The sequence below is a fragment of the Oncorhynchus clarkii genome, chromosome 17, assembly GCF_045791955.1.
Source record: "Oncorhynchus clarkii lewisi isolate Uvic-CL-2024 chromosome 17, UVic_Ocla_1.0, whole genome shotgun sequence".
Classification (NCBI taxonomy): Eukaryota; Metazoa; Chordata; class Actinopteri; order Salmoniformes; family Salmonidae; genus Oncorhynchus; species Oncorhynchus clarkii.
The window spans coordinates 22438546-22458352 of record NC_092163.1 but is presented as its reverse complement, the minus strand read 5'-3'; the positions used below and the strand labels follow the sequence as shown (position 1 = coordinate 22458352).

Here is a 19807-nt window from a genome sequence, read left to right as displayed (position 1 = left end):
TGAAATATTATAGAACATTTAGGCTAAAAAACACCCTGAGGATTGAATATAAACATTGTTTGACATGTTTCTATGAACTTTACGGATACAATTTGGATTTTTTTTCTGCCTGTTTTGACTGCGTTTGAGCCTGTGGATTACTGAAGAAAACACGTAAACAAAACGGAGGTTTTTGGATATAAAGAGACTTTATCGAACAAAAGGAACATTTATTGAGTAAATTAATGTCTTCTGAGTGCCACCATATGAAGATCATCAATGTAAGGGATTCACTTCTGCTTGGCTGGTTACTGTTTGTAATAATTTGTCAACTGGGCTATGTTCTCAAATAATCGTAAGGTATACTTTCGCCGTAAAGCATTTTACAAATCTGACACCGTGGTTGGATTCACAAGAAGTTAATCTTTAAACCTATGTAAAATACGGTTTGTTTTCGAAATTTTTATAAATTAGTATTTCTGTATTTGAATTTGGCGCTCTGCAATCTCACTGGATGTTGGCCAGATGGGATGCTAGCATCCCACATACCCTAGAGAGGTTAAAACAAATGATTAATGATTTGAGGGAGTACAATGGACTTATCATTATGTTTTGTTTGTAGTTAAAACATTTGGGTTGCTGATTATGATATTAGTATAGTGAATGCTAAAGAAAGACACTTTCGCTTCCAGGAGAAAGAGGTAAACATTTCTCTTTCACTTTGAAATGTCTTGGGAGAGGGGTGAGTGAAATTCAGCAGTTTTATAGATATAAAGGTATCCACATTCGGTGGTAAAGAGGAGTTAAATTAAATAGGGCCTGGCCTGTTTTTACCATAGGGTTTGCAGGGACCCACACACAACACACTTGCTATGAATATTTGTTTGTCATTTTAAAAACTACTATATGTCTGATTTATTGTGAGTGTTCTATTTTATTTGGGTATCTTAAAGGGACATGCACATACACAGAATTTTCTAAAGTTTGTATTTTTTTAGTTTTAATTGAACATGTGAATTATTCTGATAATTAAAAAATGTTTTGAAGAAACTTACTGTGAACCTGAAAATAGAATGTATGAAATGTTTTGACTGTTTTCACATAATTAATCTAATATAGACAGAAACACTTCTTTGAAGGGTTTGAATGACCTCTGTCCTGACTTTCTAGTTTGGTTTGATCACCCTCACTGGAAAGCCGAGAGATGATTGGATGATGATTTAAAGGTCATATTTAATACTGATTTGAATACTGATAATAACGGATAAGTTTTATAACTAATAGGACCACGAGAAGGATATACCTGTCTCTAGTCTATTTGTACTATAAAGTTATAGGTACAAATGTTTATTTTTTTGTTATTAAGGGTAGTAATTCCAATTTGATTTGCAGTGTTGTTGTTTTTACACAGTCACTATGGTGAGTCATGTGTCAAAATGGGGGAATTACCAGTCATTTTGAGGGTTTTTGGATTGAAATTTACACACCTTGAGTGATATGTAGGGATGCACCGAGTGATATATGAATGAGTGTATTGTTGCGTTGTTTGTTCTGTTTTGAAAATCTCACCAGATTGGGTCTGCTGGATGATCAGGATAACTTTCTGTGATAAAGGTATAAACCAATATGGGAATATTGTTTCAACAGAATGTGATATTTTTTTATTTTTTATGTACATGTGTTTTAAACATTGGATAAAGAATATTGGTAGTAGTAATAATTTGTCATACGGTAGATCATTTGTTTGGATTTCTTTCCTGAATCAGAAATGAACTGAACCACAGTTGAAGTCGGAAGATTACATACACATAGGTTGGAGTCATTACAAATCGTTTTTCAACCACTCCACAAATTTCTTGTTAACATTAATTAACAAACCCAAGCTAAACAATTTAAATGGCAATGCTACCAAATACGAATTGAGTATATGTAAACTTCTGACCCACTGGGAATGTGATGAAAGAAATACAAGCTGAAATAAATCACTCTACTATTATTCTGACAATTCACATTCTTAAAAGTAAAGCAGTGATCCTAACTGACACAAGACAGGGAATTTTTTACTAGGATTAAAATTTCAGGAATTTTGAAAAACTGAGTTTAAATGTTTTTGGCTAAGGTGTATGTAAACTTCCGACTTCATCTGTAAACAGTTTTTTTGATCTGTCCTTTCTCAAGATTCTGGATTGTGACTACAGATGGCAGCTAGATGTACGGAAGGGAATTTGACCAAACAGGGTGTGGACCTCAAAACCCCCTCTAACCGGCTCAAGAAATGGCGTTCACTACGGCCCTGTCCTGCACCACTTCTATCGAGAGACCGAGTCCGAGCGAGAAACTGGTGTACAGTATCCAGTTGAAGCTATCCAGTTGAAGCTATCTGAAGAAGAAATGCCAGAAGATTGAGTGCCGGGATAGGAAGGGGGTTGGTCAACTGTGCCCGTAATTGATTTAGACTTGTCTGAAATTGTTATTTTGGGGTATCAGGTTGATTGAGTTTTATACACTGCTACATTTATAGAAATTTAGGCTAAGAATGCATTGAGATACTGACCTGCAATTATAACCCTGACGAGAAACTTAATACTAGAATTATTAGTATAATATATGGTCTAGTAATATAAATGTACATTTTGCCAGTGTTGATGAATGTTAAATTGCCGGTTTTAATTTTGAGTGTTAGAATCAATGTGAATCACTGAGCAAGGCCATTCAAAATTTTGGTTTGAGAATTAATTGGGTTTTGAATTATTATTTGGAAACTGAATGATTTATTTGAGTAAGTTTTAGTATGTTAAAAACTATATGAGTGGAGCAATTAATGTTTTATTGATCGATTGTTTTTATTATTCTTATGCTAATGATGACATTGGTAAAGAAGTTATGTACTATGTTGAGACTATTCTCAGCATGCCTTGGTGAATGGAGGGGTGAACTCTGATCCTGAGAGTGAAACTGATCCTAATCTATTTGATTTATATTCATTAACAAATTGAAATGTTTAATTATAATGGGGCAGCAGGTAGCCTAGTGGTTAGAGTGTTGGGCCAGTAACCGAAAGGTTGCTAGATCGAATCCCCGAGCTGACAAGGTAAAAATCTATCGTTCTACCCCTGAACAAGGCAGTTATCCCACTGTCAAAGTAAATAAGAATTTGTTCTTAACTGACTTGCCTAGTTAAATAAAGGTTAAATAAAATTTAAATAAACCTCAGGAGGTTTATGCTAATGGCACCATAGATTCCATAGGCGATGCCTCATACACAGTGGGATCATGATGCTTGTCCTGGGTCATGTTCATTAGGCACTAAACGGAAAAAATGTATTTTTAAACCTTAAAGGTTAAGTTGAGAGAATTCTCAAAATGGGGGAATATGATAGAAACATCACATATTTACCTGGTTTGTTTGATATTAATAGTTAGCAATTAATAATTAAATAGGACATTTCTGTTGTGTTTAATCCTGTGTTTCTGTAAAGAGATGGTTTCCACTAGTTTCCTGCAGCTCAGTATGGTCACTGGAGATGGCTTGAGCTGACAAATTAGTCAAAAACTGCATTACATAGACAAGAATGTGTTTTACTAGAGATATCTTAGGAGTAGAACAATCCCTCATTGTCTCAAAATCATCCTTGCATCTGGGAAACTAAGCCAGAGTGGGGATAAGACAACAACCCATGTGCAGATAACAACAGGATGAACCCAGAGTGGCATATGATGCCCCAATCTGCATGAGGGGGTTTGAACCAACCATGACTGAGCATTGTTAGTGTCAGTTATATATAGAACGCTGCATTTGTGTAAAGGTTAGGTTACTCTGTCCAACACTGGGGGGGGGGGGGGGGGGTTGACCAGCCTCCCTATTGCAATAATGAATCGATATTAAATAAAGATGATTGTTTGAAGAAATGACCAAATCTCTCAGTACTGAATTTCCACGACAACGCCCACGCCCACTTGTGCATGCACACACACACACACACTCGCACGCAAGCAAGCATAGACACAAGCACGCACACACAGACGCACACAGGTCCGTGCGCACGCACGCACACAGACACGAGCCCGCGCGCATGCACGCACACAGACACAAGCCGTGCGCGCACGCACGCACACAGACACAAGCCGTGCACACAAGCCTGCACACATACAAGCATGCACACTCTCTCTGTATCCCCCTTTCGCTCATTCTACGTCCTGACTACTTTTGACACCCAGAGGGCACCAAAGCACAAACCTTTAATAGCTTTCACACCCCTTTGCATTCACATGATAGGAGTAACACACAGTATGTGAGTGTGTGTGTGTCTGCATGTGTGTGTCAGTCAGTCTTTGTGTATGTATGTGTCTCAGACTGTGGGTGTGAGCATGTGTCTAAGTGTGCGCGCGTATTTTACTGTGTGTGTGTTGCTCTAAAGGTCTCTGTGTGTGCGATCCACACGTCCCACCAGTCTCAGTGGGATTACTCCCTTATTCTATTCATACCGAGGCTCTTAATCTCCATTCAGAAGATTTTTCTCCCTTTGATGGCTTTTTGTCTTAAAACAGACACTTGCAGCCGATGGTGGTGCCCTGTGACTATAGCCACACACACACAGATGGTCAATAGAAACACAAGCACACACAGACAGTCCGGTGGCATACAGTAAACCACTCCCAGAGGCCTTCCCTACTGAGTCAGTGGTTGTTGTGACAACCCAGATGCAGAACACACACATCTCCCAGCTAGAAATGACAAGCTGGAGAGTTTCACACAGCTGCACAGACATAAAAACACACTGCTAAATAGATTATAAATGATTGCATTTAAAAAGGCCCAATGCAACCATGTCTATATCAATACCAAATTGTTTCTGGGTAACAATTATACTGAACAAAAACAAACGCACCATGCAACAACGTGACCACCATTTGCCTCATGCAGTGTGACATCTCCTTCGCATAGTTGATCAGGCTGTTGATTGTGGCCTGTGGAATGTTGTCCCACTCCTCTTCAATGGCTGTGCGACATTGCTGGATATTGGCTGGAACTGGAACACGCTGTCAAACACGTCGATCCAGAGCATCCCAAACATGCTCAACGGGTGACATGTCTGGTGAATATGCAGACCAGGAAAGAACTGGGACATTTTCAGCTTCTAGAAATTGTGTACAGATCCTTGCGACGTGGGGCCGTTGTGCATTATCATGCTGAAACATAAGTTGATGGCGGCGGATGAATGGCACGACAATAGAACTCAGGATCTCGTCACGGTATCTCTGTGCATTCAAATTGCCAATGATAAAATGCAATTGTGTTGGTTGTCCGTAGCTTATGCCTGCCCATACATAACCGCACCGCCACCATGGGGCACTCTGTTCACAACATTGACATCAGCAAACCGCTCACCCACACAATGCCATACCGTGGTCTGCAGTTGTGAGGCTGGTTGGATGTACTGCCATATTCTTTAAAACAACGGATAGAAATTAACATTCAATCATCTGGCAGCAGCTCTGGTGGACAGTCCTGCAGTCAGCATGACAATTGCATGCTCCCTCAAAACTTGAGACATCTGAGGCATTGTGATGTGACAAAACTACACATTTTAAAGTGGCCTTTTTTTTATTGTCCCTAGCTTACGGTGCACCTGTATAATGATCATGCTGTTTAATCAGCTTATTTATATGCCACACCGGTCAGGTGGATGGATTGTGGGCACAACACGGTTGTGCCGTGGCGGAGATCTTTGTGGGCTATACTCGGCCTTGCCTCAGGATGGTAAGTTGGTGGTTGAAGTTATCCCTCTAGTGGTGTGGGGGCTGTGCTTTGGCAAAGTGGGTGGGGTTATTTCCTTCCTGTTTGGCCCTGTCCAGGGGTATCATCGGATGGGGCCACGGTGTCTCCTGACCCCTCCTGCCTTCAGTATTTATGCTGCAGTAGTTTATGTGTCTGGGGGCTAGGGTCAGTTTGTTATATCTGGAGTACTTCTCCTGTCTTATCCGGTGTCCTGTGTGAATTTAAGTATGCTCTCTCTAATTCTCTCTTTCTTTCTCTCTCTCGGAGGACCTGAGCCGTAGGACCATGCCTCAGGACTACCTGGCATGATGACTCCTTGCTGTCCCCAGTCCACCTGGCCGTGCTGCTGCTCCAGTTTCAACTGTTCTGCCTGCGGCTATGGAATCCTGACCTGTTCACCGGACGTGCTACCTGTCCCAGACCTATTAATTGACCATGCTGGTCATTTATGAACATTTGAACATCTTGGCCATGTTCTGTTATAATCTCCACCCGGCACAGCCAGAAGAGGACTGGCCACCCCACATAGCCTGGTTCCTCTCTAGGTTTCTTCCTAGGTTTTGGCCTTTCTAGGGAGTTTTTCCTAGCCACCGTGCTTCAACACCCGCATTGCTTGCTGTTTGGGGTTTTAGGCTGGGTTTCTGTACAGCACTTTTGAGATATCAGCTGATGTACGAAGGACTATATAAATACATTTGATTTGATTATCTCGGCAAAGGAGAAATGGTCACTAACAGGGATGTAAATACATTGTACATGTAAATACGCTTTTTCTGTGTATGGTAAATGTAGGGGATCTTGTATTTCAGCTCATGAAACATGGGACCAAAACCTTACAAGTTGCGTTTATATTTTTGTTCAGTGTAAGTACCTAATGTAGTGGATTTCCATCAAATCAGAAGGCCACCAGGTCTCAAAGTTAAAAGTGTACAGCCATAGGGCACAATTAAGACAAAAAAGGTGTGCGTGTTGCACTCACTGTCTGAGTAGCTGCCGTCCCTGTTTCCAACCCAGCTGACTACTGTTGGGGGGGCTCGGGACCTCGTTTTCATTCCCTTCATCTGATGGAGAGAGAGGGGAAACAAGAATGAGACACACAGACAGAGACAGACAGACACAGAGAGAGATGCACCGTGTTATTAAGGCTCCCACTCACAGTCTTGAAGCATGGACTGACATACAGTATTTGTGCTGCATTCAATTTCATTCCAAAATTCCAATTGAAACATAGTCTAACCTGGATTGCACCATGTGTCCTGACCTATCAGAATACATAAAGTACATCTGAACAAAACATGTCAGTATTGTGACATTTGACAAGCACAAATGTGACTCGTTTCAGGAAACTAGGCATATGTCGCACGTCACTACTTCACAGGAGAGCCATTTGAACATAAACATGATTTTTTTAATGAAAATGTGGGATTTTTTGGCAGAAAGGCCTTCATGCGCTTTAATAACAAACTTGTATTCCATCCGTAAATACAAATATAGGGCCCTATGTTTTCCGCGATGTGGAAAACGGATGGAATCGCGGAATTTGGTAATAAAAATGGAATCAACTGTAAATATGTAATATTGCAGAATTTTCTATAATTTGGCTGAAATTGCTTAAAGCAAATCCAAAGTAGGCCTAATTATTGTAGTAAACTATATGATTTCATAATTGTAAAATTACAGACAATTAGGCCTAGGGAAATAATTCCGGGGGGGGGGGGGTCGTGCGTGAGACCTTTACCTCACAACTTGGCTGTCATTTTGAGAAACATGTCGAAGTCGTTGTCGAAAATGTGATGCTAACCCCTAAATTCAAAGCTGAGCAATACCCAAAGGACTATTATGAGTCAAGCTGTTTTGCAAATTATGTGAACATACTATTGACTGTTCCTAGGCCATCATTGAAAACAAGAATTTGTTCTTAACTGACTTGCCTAGTTAAATAAAGGTAAAATAAAATAAAAATTGGACCTGTAAAAATACGTATGATCACCACTTAAGGTCCAAAGCCCATGTGAAGAACAAGGAAAAGCTCCGTGTTAGCCAGAGCACGTCTCTTCAAATGATTCTTCAAATTCTCTTCTGGTGACAGCTCTGTCAATCCTGGAAGGAACCCACCGTCCCACAGCAGTGTCTGCATACAATTGGAGGATTGTAGGATCTTGCCGAGTGAATGGAACGGCAAAAACATGTGGGTATGGTGCCAAAACAGACGAGCTACTGAGAAAGATGGGGATTGGAGAGAGGAGGGAGGTGCTTGACCAACTCCATGATGCATCCACTTGGCCTTCACAAAGTTCTCAAAGCACTGGGACACACATCCAGCCAGAGAGGTCCAGCAATGGAAAAGAAGATTGAAGCCTACACAACTGAAACCCATGGCAAGCCAATCAACAGAGCTCAGTGAATAATGGATTGCCTATCAGCACTGTGTGTCCAGTGAGCCCTCACCTGCTTTGGAGCTTGCTGATTACTGGAGGGGCCTGAGTGAGAGATTCCCAAGAGTTGCAGAAGTGGCTGTGCCCTACATCTACTTCCCAGTCAGCTCAGTCGACTGTGAGAGGAGTTTCAGCAAATGCAACACTCTACTCACAAACAAGCGGAAGGCACTCACCGAGCTCAACACAAAGAGGCTGACAATCATGTACTTCAATGGAGAGGTCCGTGATAGATGGAAAACATACAATGGACAGACATAGGAGCTCATAAGGTAGTTCCATAGGTTTTGCCTATTGCTGCATTATTGCATGAATATATACTGTTTTAGTATTTATAATGAAACAATTATGTGAAGCACAACATTTTTTTATTTTTACATAAGTATAACTCTAGGTTTTGCCTGTTGCTTGTCGCCTAGATTCTTACATTACTTTTATTCATTTATAATGAAACACTTAGTAGAACTCTGTATTGAAGCACTTGCCTTGATAAAAAAACAGTGCAATGTTGTGTTGCATCATTACAAATTTACTGTTATATCTTATTAAATTGTTAACGTTTTATTAATTTCAAATTATTAGACACTCTTTCTGATGATAAAATTAGTGTAAATCGTAAAACACAGAATTCAGACAGAAAAAAATGAATTTGGGAAAAAATAAATAACTGATTTCATAGGGCCCTAAACATAAAATTGTTAAAATTACGAGCCTAGTTGGTTTGGCCACAGAAAATGACAGTAACCTTCCCGCTAGCCATGATTGGCTGAGATTATGCATGTGCCGGACATGCCGGGAGATGAGTTTGGATTGGTCTGCCATGTAGCATGCTTCTGTCTATTACATGAACTGCTCAGTATGTGTTGATAATCATTTCTACTGCGGCATTTTTGAAAGATATAACGTTAGCCATTGAGAACCACAAAAGTTTTGATACTTTTCTCAACAACATTGATGCCCTGAATTTAACAGGCGCTATCGACAGATCAGTTGGAAAAAGTGATGGGCTACTTTCTGCACATGCCACGGTCAGTGTGAACCAGAGTGACTCGACAACACTGGCCAAACAAAATGTAGCTACAAACAAAACAGAGTTAAATGGTTCCAGTTTGTCGTGAAGAGTTCATCCATGTATACAGGTAAGAGTCTAACTACATTTTCAGATATTATGTTTCTAATTTAGTCAGAAAGTCATTTTCATTGCAAGTTAAAGTGTACTGTTTGCTAGCTAGCGAACGTTAGCTTGCTGGCTAACATGATTAGTGTAGTAATATTACTCAAATCAGAAATCCATTTGCATTGCTAGTTATAGCCTAATGTTAGCTAGCTAACATTGAACCTAGTTGGTTAGCTCTTTAGCTACCTGCAGATTCATACTACAGCTATGACAATGTTTGTATTGGTAGTAGTAGGAGTTGAGATTATTCTGGTTCATTGTTTAGCTAGCTACCTACATGTCTAAACAAAAAGACTCCACGTCGCCAGCTGATTACATGACCCATCAATGTAGCCAGGTCAGCCAGGTATGTCTGGGGGCGATTACAGCCATCTACTGTATTTCATGAATATGTGTACTTGTCAAGACAACAGTGACCCATCCACTTAGCTAGATGTGGCTGTGGAGTGGTTATAGCATTTCCTTCACATAATCCATACATTTAGATTTACCAGAATCATCGTAGCTGGGAGGTTTCATGTCTCCTTGGTTCAACTCTGTTCCATATTTGAGTTTGTGGTATTTTGACCTGAGGGTGAAAGGAAAAGAGAAAAATAGAGGGATAAAGAGAGAGAGAGGAGAAAGAGATAAATAAAAAGCTTTAATGACAAGGCAGCCACAGTGATTTAACAGCTCATTAATGATCTAACAGAAGATAACCATCTCACTGTTGATTGTATCTGTATCTGTAAATTAACTGGCTTCACACATACATTTGAAGAAGTGTCTTGTAAATGGCATATATTATATTAAGAACAGGTGGGAGGGATGCTACGCAAGGGCTGGGGTAAGAAATGCATTTGTTAATTCACTGGGTTGATATTAAATCTAAACCTAAATGGTGGATATTAAACCATTTGAGTTGTTTTCCTTCCATGCCCAAATAGCACACAAACTATATACTACATATGTTATAGGTCGGCCAGAGGAGTGTGTGATATCTTGGTCTTTACTCATAAAGCGTCTCAGAGTACGAGTGTTGATCTAGGATCAAGTCCTTGCCCTGTCCATTCCTTATAATCTAAAACACAAAACTGATCCCAGATCAGCACTCCTACTATGATAGGCTTCATGAATTCAGGCCCTGGATGGGTGCTGTCTTGTGAAGGAAGATGCACTTAAATGTAAACTTAAACTGGCTTAGCTAGACTGCGACTTGACGTCACTCAAACATCTAAATCACTACAAACAAAGGCCACGAGGAGAGAGGATTAGGTGAGTGGAGTGCTTGTAATTCTATAAGAGGATAAGACACTGAGGGGATGATGGATCACTTCACCACCATCATCATTGTCCTCATCAATATCATCATCATAATTGAACTCATTTGTTTTTCAAATCGTTTACATAGGGATTTATAATTAAATAATTGACACATTGAATGTAAAACAGTCAAGTGCATCACACCCTAGCTTATGCTCATTTCCAGTGATTCTTATCATCATCACTAATTGTCAGCCCCAAAAACTAAAAAGGTCAGTAACAGTACTATCAGGAGAGGTCATTCAAAACAAGATGCTGATCTTGGGTCACATTTGCACTTCCCCCACTAATGATTAAGGTAAGGATTGGGGGAGGGGAAGATTAGCCTAGATCTTTACCTAGGAGAAACTTCACCCCGGAGAGCACCAGATGTCATCCAAAACAAGAGCACTCCCCAAAAAGTTGTCAAATACTGTATAGAAATCCCCGATCACACTAGTAGACAATGTCATGGCGAAGTTGGATAGCTAAGCTCAGCCGCAGAAACACGTCACCGGGTCTAACAGTCATCTCGCGCCGAACTGCGCAAGTGCACGCCGTCAAATCAAACGCACTCCTTCCATATAAAGTAGTTTTCGACCAAAATAAAAACTTGTCAGTTTGTCACTTTCACAACGTTAGTATAATAAATAACATGTTCAAATAGTTAAGACATTGGCTTAAATCTAGGTTGTGCCTTTAGATTAAAAAATTAAATAAAACATTTCACTTCTCTCATTGACTTCCCAAACCCCGACCTGGTCTACCTAGTCTGGTTCGCAAGCCTTCCCGGAGGTCTCGCGATGTTGCATTTCATTTGTTGGTTTGTTTAAATTATCTTGTGTGACCACAGATGATCCATTATATCGACCAGATACTTAAGTGGCTGCTCTAACAATGAATATAAATGTCTTGAAAAAAAATGGAAGGCAGTTAGCCGGTGTACCAGTCTCTTGAGCTAATCCACTCCCTGTACCCCATGTCATGTGCCAAAGACTGCAATTCCAACCACAAAACGTCTTATACAACAACTTGCCCAGCTAACAGCTAAATGTTTGTTTTTGACTATTTGAGGCTCCACATGTTGTCATGGAAACATGTGGAGTGAACAACAACCAATGAGCTACTCCGTCGTAAATCCAGCGCATATTGAACATAGAGATCGCCGAAAAGGCAGTCTCTTTGGCAATGACAAGGAGTGGCATGAAGTGGAATGTTAGCTAAAGAGACTGGTACTCAGACTAGAAGGCAGTCAGGAAGAGGCAAGATCAGGTGGGACCATTCTAGCCAATGACAGGGCAGATACGCGTGTGAACAACAAGCACAACTCCGATCAAGTTTTTCCCCCCTCACAGTTATCTACTTATCAGTACACTCATAACAACCTAACAAAACATATATTCTATGCCTTTGTCCATAGATGCCACATATCAAGTTTCCTACAGATCGGTCATTCGGTGCCAGAAGAGCAGCGTTAAGTGTTTTTCACAAAATTCAAAATGGCGGAACATCCGTCATGGCAGACCTTATGGGTCCCTGAGGCAAATTTGTTCCTTGTGAGGTGGGACCAATGTAGCAAATTGCATGACTATAGGTCAAACGGGGTGATGGATCATTACCCGTTTCGTCAAAATCGGGCTAGTGCTGTCTGAGATATCGCATGTGACTAACGGACGGACACACATCCACAGTCCCCTCCCCGATTTCATTGTGGGGGACAACTAAAAATAAACCCTTCTTGCAAACCATGGGGGTGACCTTGCCTGCATCCCAAATGGCACCCTAATCCCTAGTGTACTACTTTTGACCAGGGCCCTTAGGATACTGGTCAAAAGTAATGCACAATGTAAGGAATAGGGTGCCATTTGGGACGCAGACCTTGACTTTGCCACAGTCTAGGGGTTATAGCCCAGTCCCAGATCTGTTTGTGCAGTCTTGCCAACTCCCATGATTTGACATGACAGTGACCATAGGAGTTGGCAAAACAGCACAAACAGATCTTGGACCAGGCTACAGGAGTGGATAATAGTAGTCTAATGTAGTTTCCGCGACTCATCTCATCTCCTCCATCTGCACTGATTTCTACACGGGTGAACGTAATATTGTGGATGCTTCTCTCAAACTAGTCATTCTTTTTTAAACTCTAGTTCTTTCATTTTAGTGTCGAATGCTGATGAAGGAAATGACACAACTGAAGAAGTATTTCGGCATAAATCAATAAATGCCAACACTACGCACAGTAGGTGCAAACTGATACAGATGCACAATGAAATGTTAGCGTTCCAATATCAACGGACAGACCGTTTGATTTCAAATAGACTGAAGGTTGGATGCTCAAGGTTTCTCCTACATGGAAAGGCAAAAACAGAAACATATAATACCAGTCGGAACGCAGAACGATGCAGAATGACTCATGCTCAATTGAGTGGGAGCGAGCGAGAGAAAAAGAGGGAGAGAGAGTGGGAGTGAGGGAGAGAAAAGGAAAGTGTGCAAAAGGGAAGAGATGGAGAACAGAAAGGCGAGGAAAAGAGGGCAGAGAAAGTGAAACAGACGGGAGACGGGCAAGGTCAGAGAGGGGAAAGGATGGACAAGAAGAGAGAGAGCGAGTGATAAGGACAGAAAGAGAAACAGAATGAGAACAAGAGAGAATGAGACCGTGAACGTGAGCAAGAAAAGGGTAGCTGAGTGACGTGGAGTTGCCGGGAACATTTTGTTCCGAGGCTATAATCACATGGCGGCGAGTGGCGGAGGTTCTCAGAAAGACCATGTCATTCAGGTTATCTTCATTCCTTCATCCACCCTACCAGACTCTGTAGGTTTAAGACAGAGTGAGGCTCTAGCTAGCCTGGACTCCAAACTGGCATATTCTGTTTCACCAGTGATTCCTTCCTAGCCTGGAATTCAAAAGGAAACAGAGCATATGAGAGTTCCAGGCTAGGTTTTAGCCATCCAAACCACATGACCAGTCAGTCTCCCATGTAGTCAGTCTAGTCTAATCCGCAGGTCGCCTAGTAGTGTGTAACAGAGAAAGATCCTATTAAATTATTCTAAATGTGCTACATACAATTATATGGTGGAATAGGGGTGTGACGCCATGCTGCATTACCCATGATAAGGTGTGAGCAGCACATGACCGTGGGAATGTTGTTATAGGGGACAGGGCGCCGCCTCGGTGCTGCGTTTTCCCACAATGTATGTGTGCGTCTTTAACATGGGACATAATCCTGTGTAGGGGACAAGGGGTCACGATATGGCACCACAGGGCGTGAGTGTGTGTTTAAGTGTGTGTGTGTGTACATGTGTAAGTGTGCATGAGCAGCAGGTTATCCTGTTTGTATGGTACAGTGCCTTCATAATGTATTCATACCCTTTGACTTATTCCATAATTTGTTGAGTTAGTTACAGCCTGAATTCAAAATGGATTAAATATAATTTCTCACCCCCATCTACAACACAATAGCCCAAAATGATAAATGAAAAGATGCTTTTAGAAATGTATTGAAAATAAAATATAGAAATATCTCATTTAAATAAGTATTCACACCAGAGTCAATAATTTGTAGAAACACCTTTGGCAGCAACTTTGAGTCGTCTTGAGTCAAAGCTGATCTGGATTTGAGGATTTTCTCCTATTCTTCCTTGCAGATTTTGTAGAGATCTGTTAGATTAGATGGGGAGCAGTGGTGAACAGCAATCTTCAAGTCTTTCCACAGATTTTCAAATGGGATTCAAGTCAGGGCAATGGCTGGAACACTCAAGGACTTTCACATTCTTGGTTCTGAAGCCATCCCAGCGTTGCTTTGGCTGTATGTTTGGGGTCATTGTCGGGTTGGAAAGTAAATCTTCACCCCAGTCTAAGGTCATTTGCACTCTGAAGCAGGTTCTCAATGGTTTCCCTGTATTTGGCTCCATTCATTGTTCCCAGTCTCAATTTAATCAATTTTAACACAACAACATGTTGAAAAAGTCAAGGGGTTTGAATACATTCTGAAGGCACAGTATGTGATGGGATAAAATAGTAATGTCCCAATGCTAATATTTCCACAGTGTGTGTGCGCTACTGGGCAGTGTCTCTATTCTGGTCCTGAGAAACCACCGTGATGGATTTCCCTCCAGTAAGACATCAATTTACAGTATAGCAGGCTTTTGTTGTGGAGAAAAATATTGAGTGAGAGATGAGTCCCCCTGGAGTTTTTTTTTGTTGTTGTTGTATTTTACCCCCTTTTCGTGGTATCCAATTGTTAGTAGTTACTATCTTGTCTCATCGCTACAACTCCAGTACGGGCTCGGGAGAGACAAAGGTCGAAAGCCATGCGTCCTCCGAAACACAACCATGCCGCACTGCTTCTTAACACACCGCGCATCCAATCCGGAAGCCAGCCGCACCAATGTGTCGGAGGAAACACTGTGCACCTGGCGACCTGGTTAGCGCGCGCTGCGCCCGGCCCGCCACAGGAGTTGCTGGTGCGCGATAAGACAAGGATATCCCTACCGGCCAAACCCTCCCTAACCCGGATGACGCTAGGCCAATTGTGCGTCGCCCCACGGACCTCCCGGTCGCGGCCGGCTGCGACAGAGCCTGGGCGCGAACCCAGAGTCTCTGGTGGCACAGTGCCCTAGACCACTGCGCCACCCGGGAGGCCACCCCTTGAGATTTTAGGTCTATAAAAATATATTGGATCATAGCTAGCGTACCGCTGCTACATGCTTAAAAAATTACAACGCACCTACAACGCACTTTTGTTTGGCATGCAGTTTGTTGACATATTCGGGACAGCATGTAGCAGGGATGAGTGACTCCAGTTTTGGAGGCATTCTGAGTGTCTGCTGGTTTTCATCTGATTTCGACCTGGGAAACTGGCACTCCCTTCACACTACTGAGCTGAATTGAGCCAAGTTGACCTGTACTGCGCTGACCTGGTTACGTATCCACCGCAGTTCTGGAACAGTACTGCACAGGACAATGTGTAAGGGAAATACTCAAGCCAGCATAGTACGGTTCAGCATGATAGTGTGAAAAGGGTACAAGTGTGGGCAAAAGACAAAAATCAACCAGCAGACACTGACTCAGCCCCCTTAGAACCAAAGCCCCGCGAGTTGCCCATCCCTAGCGTAAAGAATGAAGGTGTGGTGTAGTTTAGTGTAATGTGGTCCTCACCTCTCCTGTTTGAGGGCGTACTCCAGCATCTTGATCCTCCTGACCAGGTCTTTCTTCAGGTTCTCCTGGCCCTTTCTCTCGCCCTGCAGGAAGGCTATCTGGGCCTGGAGGAAAGAAAAGCGAAAAGGTCAATTTCCTGAAGAAAAATGTGTGTGTTTGCATCTTTTTATGGCAGTGTAAGTAGTAGTGATTGCAATGGTAATGTTAGTAGTACAGTAGTAGGGGAGTAGTACAGTTGCAGTAGAGTAGTACTACAGTAGTAGTTGAGTAGTTGTAATACAGTAGTACCAGTAGTAGTGCAGTAGCAGTAGCAGCAGTAGTAGCAGCAGTGACTGTAGGTGTTTAACTCAAGGTGAACATTAGACCAGGAGAGACAAAAGAAGGTACGTAAAGCCATCAGTACAAACAAAGTGGACACACGTCAAACAAAAGTCCACAGGAGCAGGGTGAAACAAAGACCAGCAAAAGAAGAGCAAAAGAAGAGACATACCTGCACATTATTTAGCTAGGTGCTCATTTAGTTGTGCTGATTGTGGCTTTAAAGCTGACAACGTCCACAATCTCAACAGTCTGACACAAATGGCACCCTATTCCTTATAGTGTACTACTTTTGACCAAGACCCGTAGGGCTTAAGTGCACTATATACGGAATAGGGTGCCATTTGGGACGAACACAAGTCATAGGCTACTCAACTGTGATACATTTCCTGTTTGTTTTGATCTGGATTATTTTAACTGTTTCCAGGCATCGTAGCTGGTCAGCTGATTCGTGACATATGGTTGACTGATGGACTCACTGAATGGGTGTTTGTGAAAGTTGCATTTAAATAGTCTTGTTTATCCCCTCGTAATAGTTAAGGTTAGGATAGGCAGAACTGATCCGTCACTGGGGTGAACGGGCTAATTGTGCCAGGCCACACAGGGACAGAACTCTAAATTGCAACTAATACGATTAAGGATAAACACAAAAAAGTAATTGTTTTCTCCCCAATAACACACACACACAAACACACACACACACACACACACACACACTGTCTTCTAGGACTAGAATCGGGCCGTATCGCAATACTGAGCAAAATAAGATACCTCCACCCACGCTCGCACCCCCCAAAACAGCCTATTTTCTTCTCTGTATATTGTACAACAAAATGAAAGTTGCTTTAAATACTTAATGTTATTAATTAGTAATAACTTTGAATTAGTAGAAAATGTCTCTAATTAGAATAATAGGCCTATTTAACACTTCAGTTGAAGTGAGACTGTATATAATAGGCTACAAAACACACAGTATACTGCACGCACACACACACAGTATACTACACACACAGTATACTACAAACACACACACAGTATACTACACACACACACACACACACACACAGTATACTACACACACACACACAGTATACTACACACACACAGTATACTACACACACACACACACAGTATACTACACACACTGATCAAACCCTGTCTCGTAAAAACCTCACTCCAAACCAAAATCAGAATGACCTTTACACTCCCCAACATCTACAGTGAACTCCAGTTACCCAGTTGCTGATGGCAAGGGTTGACCATGGTATCTGTGCTATTCATCTCCAAAATGGCCATCTACTTGTCTCTCCAGACATTCCTGTTGGTTTGTAGAGAACCGCAGGGTGTAACCCCCACGTAACCCATGAACACCGGAATGCCCTGACATACCAAGCACTTCGGCCAAAACCAGCCGCCTATGGTCCAAAAACTCAAACCAGGTCAGACTATGCGTCCTTCTAAGCCATTTAGACTTTGTAGAGTTCATAATTGATGTATTTTGAGTAACAGCAAAAACATTTAAACTAAACTTTAAATTAGGCCTTTGTGGGGTTGAATGGTCTTGAGTTTTGCAACTTTATTCTCAGGCTGGATTATTAGAGTAAATTCTCTGAACACTAGCTACAAACGTTAACTAGCGAAGTCTAAATATTAGCCTATCAATGGCCCGATTTGATTTAAACTTACTCAACATGAGTTAACATGCTACAAATCTGTACCAAGAATCACATTCAGCCAATAGAACACATTTAGCAAACTTGTATACTAAAACATATGCTCAGATCAATGAACTAGCCTGATTTTAGCTTAACTAATATGAGTTAGCCTCACTCAAATATGTTACGCTGTACATTCAAAGCAGACATTTATTGGTCAATAACACAGATTTGCAGATGTTTGTTTGTTTGTATTCCCATCTGACATTGCTTGTTCTGATATATTTCTTAATTTCTTTATTTTTTAGGGATTGGCATTGTCAGTTTTGTTTATGTACAGTACCAGTCAAAAGTTTGGACACTTGTTTTACTCCTCTTGACAGTTTAACACTTTCTGCGAAGTTGCCATTTTTTACTATTTTACCTAGGGTTACTATACATAACTTTAACCTATTTTATAAGAGATTTTCCAAAACATACACTCCTGGTCAAAAGTTTTAGAACAGCTACTCATTCAAGGGTTTTTCTTTATTTTACTATTTTATACACTGTAGAATAATAGTGAAGACATCAATTGATATGAAATAACACATATAGACTCATGTAGAAACCAAAAAAGTGTTAAACAAATAATATATATAACAAAATATATTTGAGATTTTTCAAAGTAGCCACCCTTTGCTTTGATGACAGCTTTGCACACTCTTGGCATTCTCTCAACCAGCTTCACCTGGAATGCTTTTCCAACAGCCTTGAAGGAGTTCCCACATATGCTGAGCACTTGTTGGCTGCTACACTCTGCAGTGCAACTCATCCCAATTGGGTTGAGGTCAGCTGATTGTGGAGGCCAGGTAATCTGATGCAGCACTCCATCACTCTCATTCTTGGTCAAATAGCCCTTACACAGGTGTGTTGAGTCATTGTCCTGCTGAAAAATAAATCATAGTCCAACTAAGCACAACCCAGATGGGATGGCGTATCTCTGCAGAATGCTGTGGTAGCCATGCTAGTTAGGTGTGCCTTGAATTCCAAACAAATCACTTAGTATCACCAGCAAAGCACACCATCACACCTCCTCCATTCTTCATGGTGGGAACCACACATGCAGAGATTATTTGTTCACCACCTCTGCGTTTCAAAGACACGGCGGTTGGAACCAAAAATCTGGACTCAACAGACTGGTCTAATGTCCATTGCTCGTGTTTTATGGCCCAAGCAAGTATCTTCTTATTGGTGTCCTTTAGTAGTAGTTTCTTTGCAGCAATTCGACCATGAATGCCTGATTCACGTAGTCTCCTCTGAACAGTTGATGTTGAGATGTGTCTGTCACTTGAACTCTGTGAAGCACTTATTTGGGCTGCAATTTCTGTTAACACTGATGAACCTATCCTCTGCAGCAGAGTTAACTCTGGGTCTTGTGGTGGTCCTCATGAGAGACAGTTTTATCATAGCGCTAGATGGTTTTTGCGACTGCACTGGGAGAAACTTTCAAAGTTCTTGAAATATTTCCGGATTGACTGACATTCATGTCTTAACTTCTTTGGGACTGGGGGGCAGTATTGAGTAGCTTGGATAAAAAGGTGCCCAGAGTAAACTGCCTGCTACTCAGGCCTAAAAGCTAGAATATGCATATAATTAGTAGAATTGGATAGAAATCAATGAAGTTTCTAAAACTGTTTGAATGATGTCTGTGAGTATAACAGAACTCATATGGCAGGCAAAAACCTGAGAAGAAAATCCAACCAGGAAGTGAGAAATCTGAGGTTTGTGTGAAAGTGCAGGGCGCCAAATTCAAAACAACAGAAATCTCATAATTAAAATTCCTCAAACATACATGTATCTTATACCGTTTTAAAAGGTAATCTTGTTGTTAATCCTACCACAGTGTCTGATTTTAAATTGGCTTTACAGCGAAAGCACCACAAACGATTATGTTAGGTCACCACCAACTCACAGAAAAACACAGCCTTTTTCCAGCCAAAGAGAGGAGTCACAAAAAGCACAAATGGGCACATTTCATCCAAG

General features: G+C 41.3%; 1 protein-coding gene across 2 annotated transcripts in view; it reads right to left on the bottom strand.

Moving 5' to 3' along the window:
* Positions 1–19807, bottom strand: part of LOC139370539 (striatin-like) — a 71786-nt gene that overhangs the window by 22069 nt on the left and 29910 nt on the right. For both annotated transcript variants that reach the window (XM_071110097.1, XM_071110098.1), the window contains exons 2-4: positions 15810–15913; positions 9862–9938; positions 6738–6819 (exon numbers count right to left, since the gene is read on the bottom strand). In XM_071110097.1, the coding sequence (XP_070966198.1) occupies positions 6738–6819; positions 9862–9938; positions 15810–15913 (263 nt within the window). The remainder of the gene's footprint in view (positions 1–6737; positions 6820–9861; positions 9939–15809; positions 15914–19807) is intronic.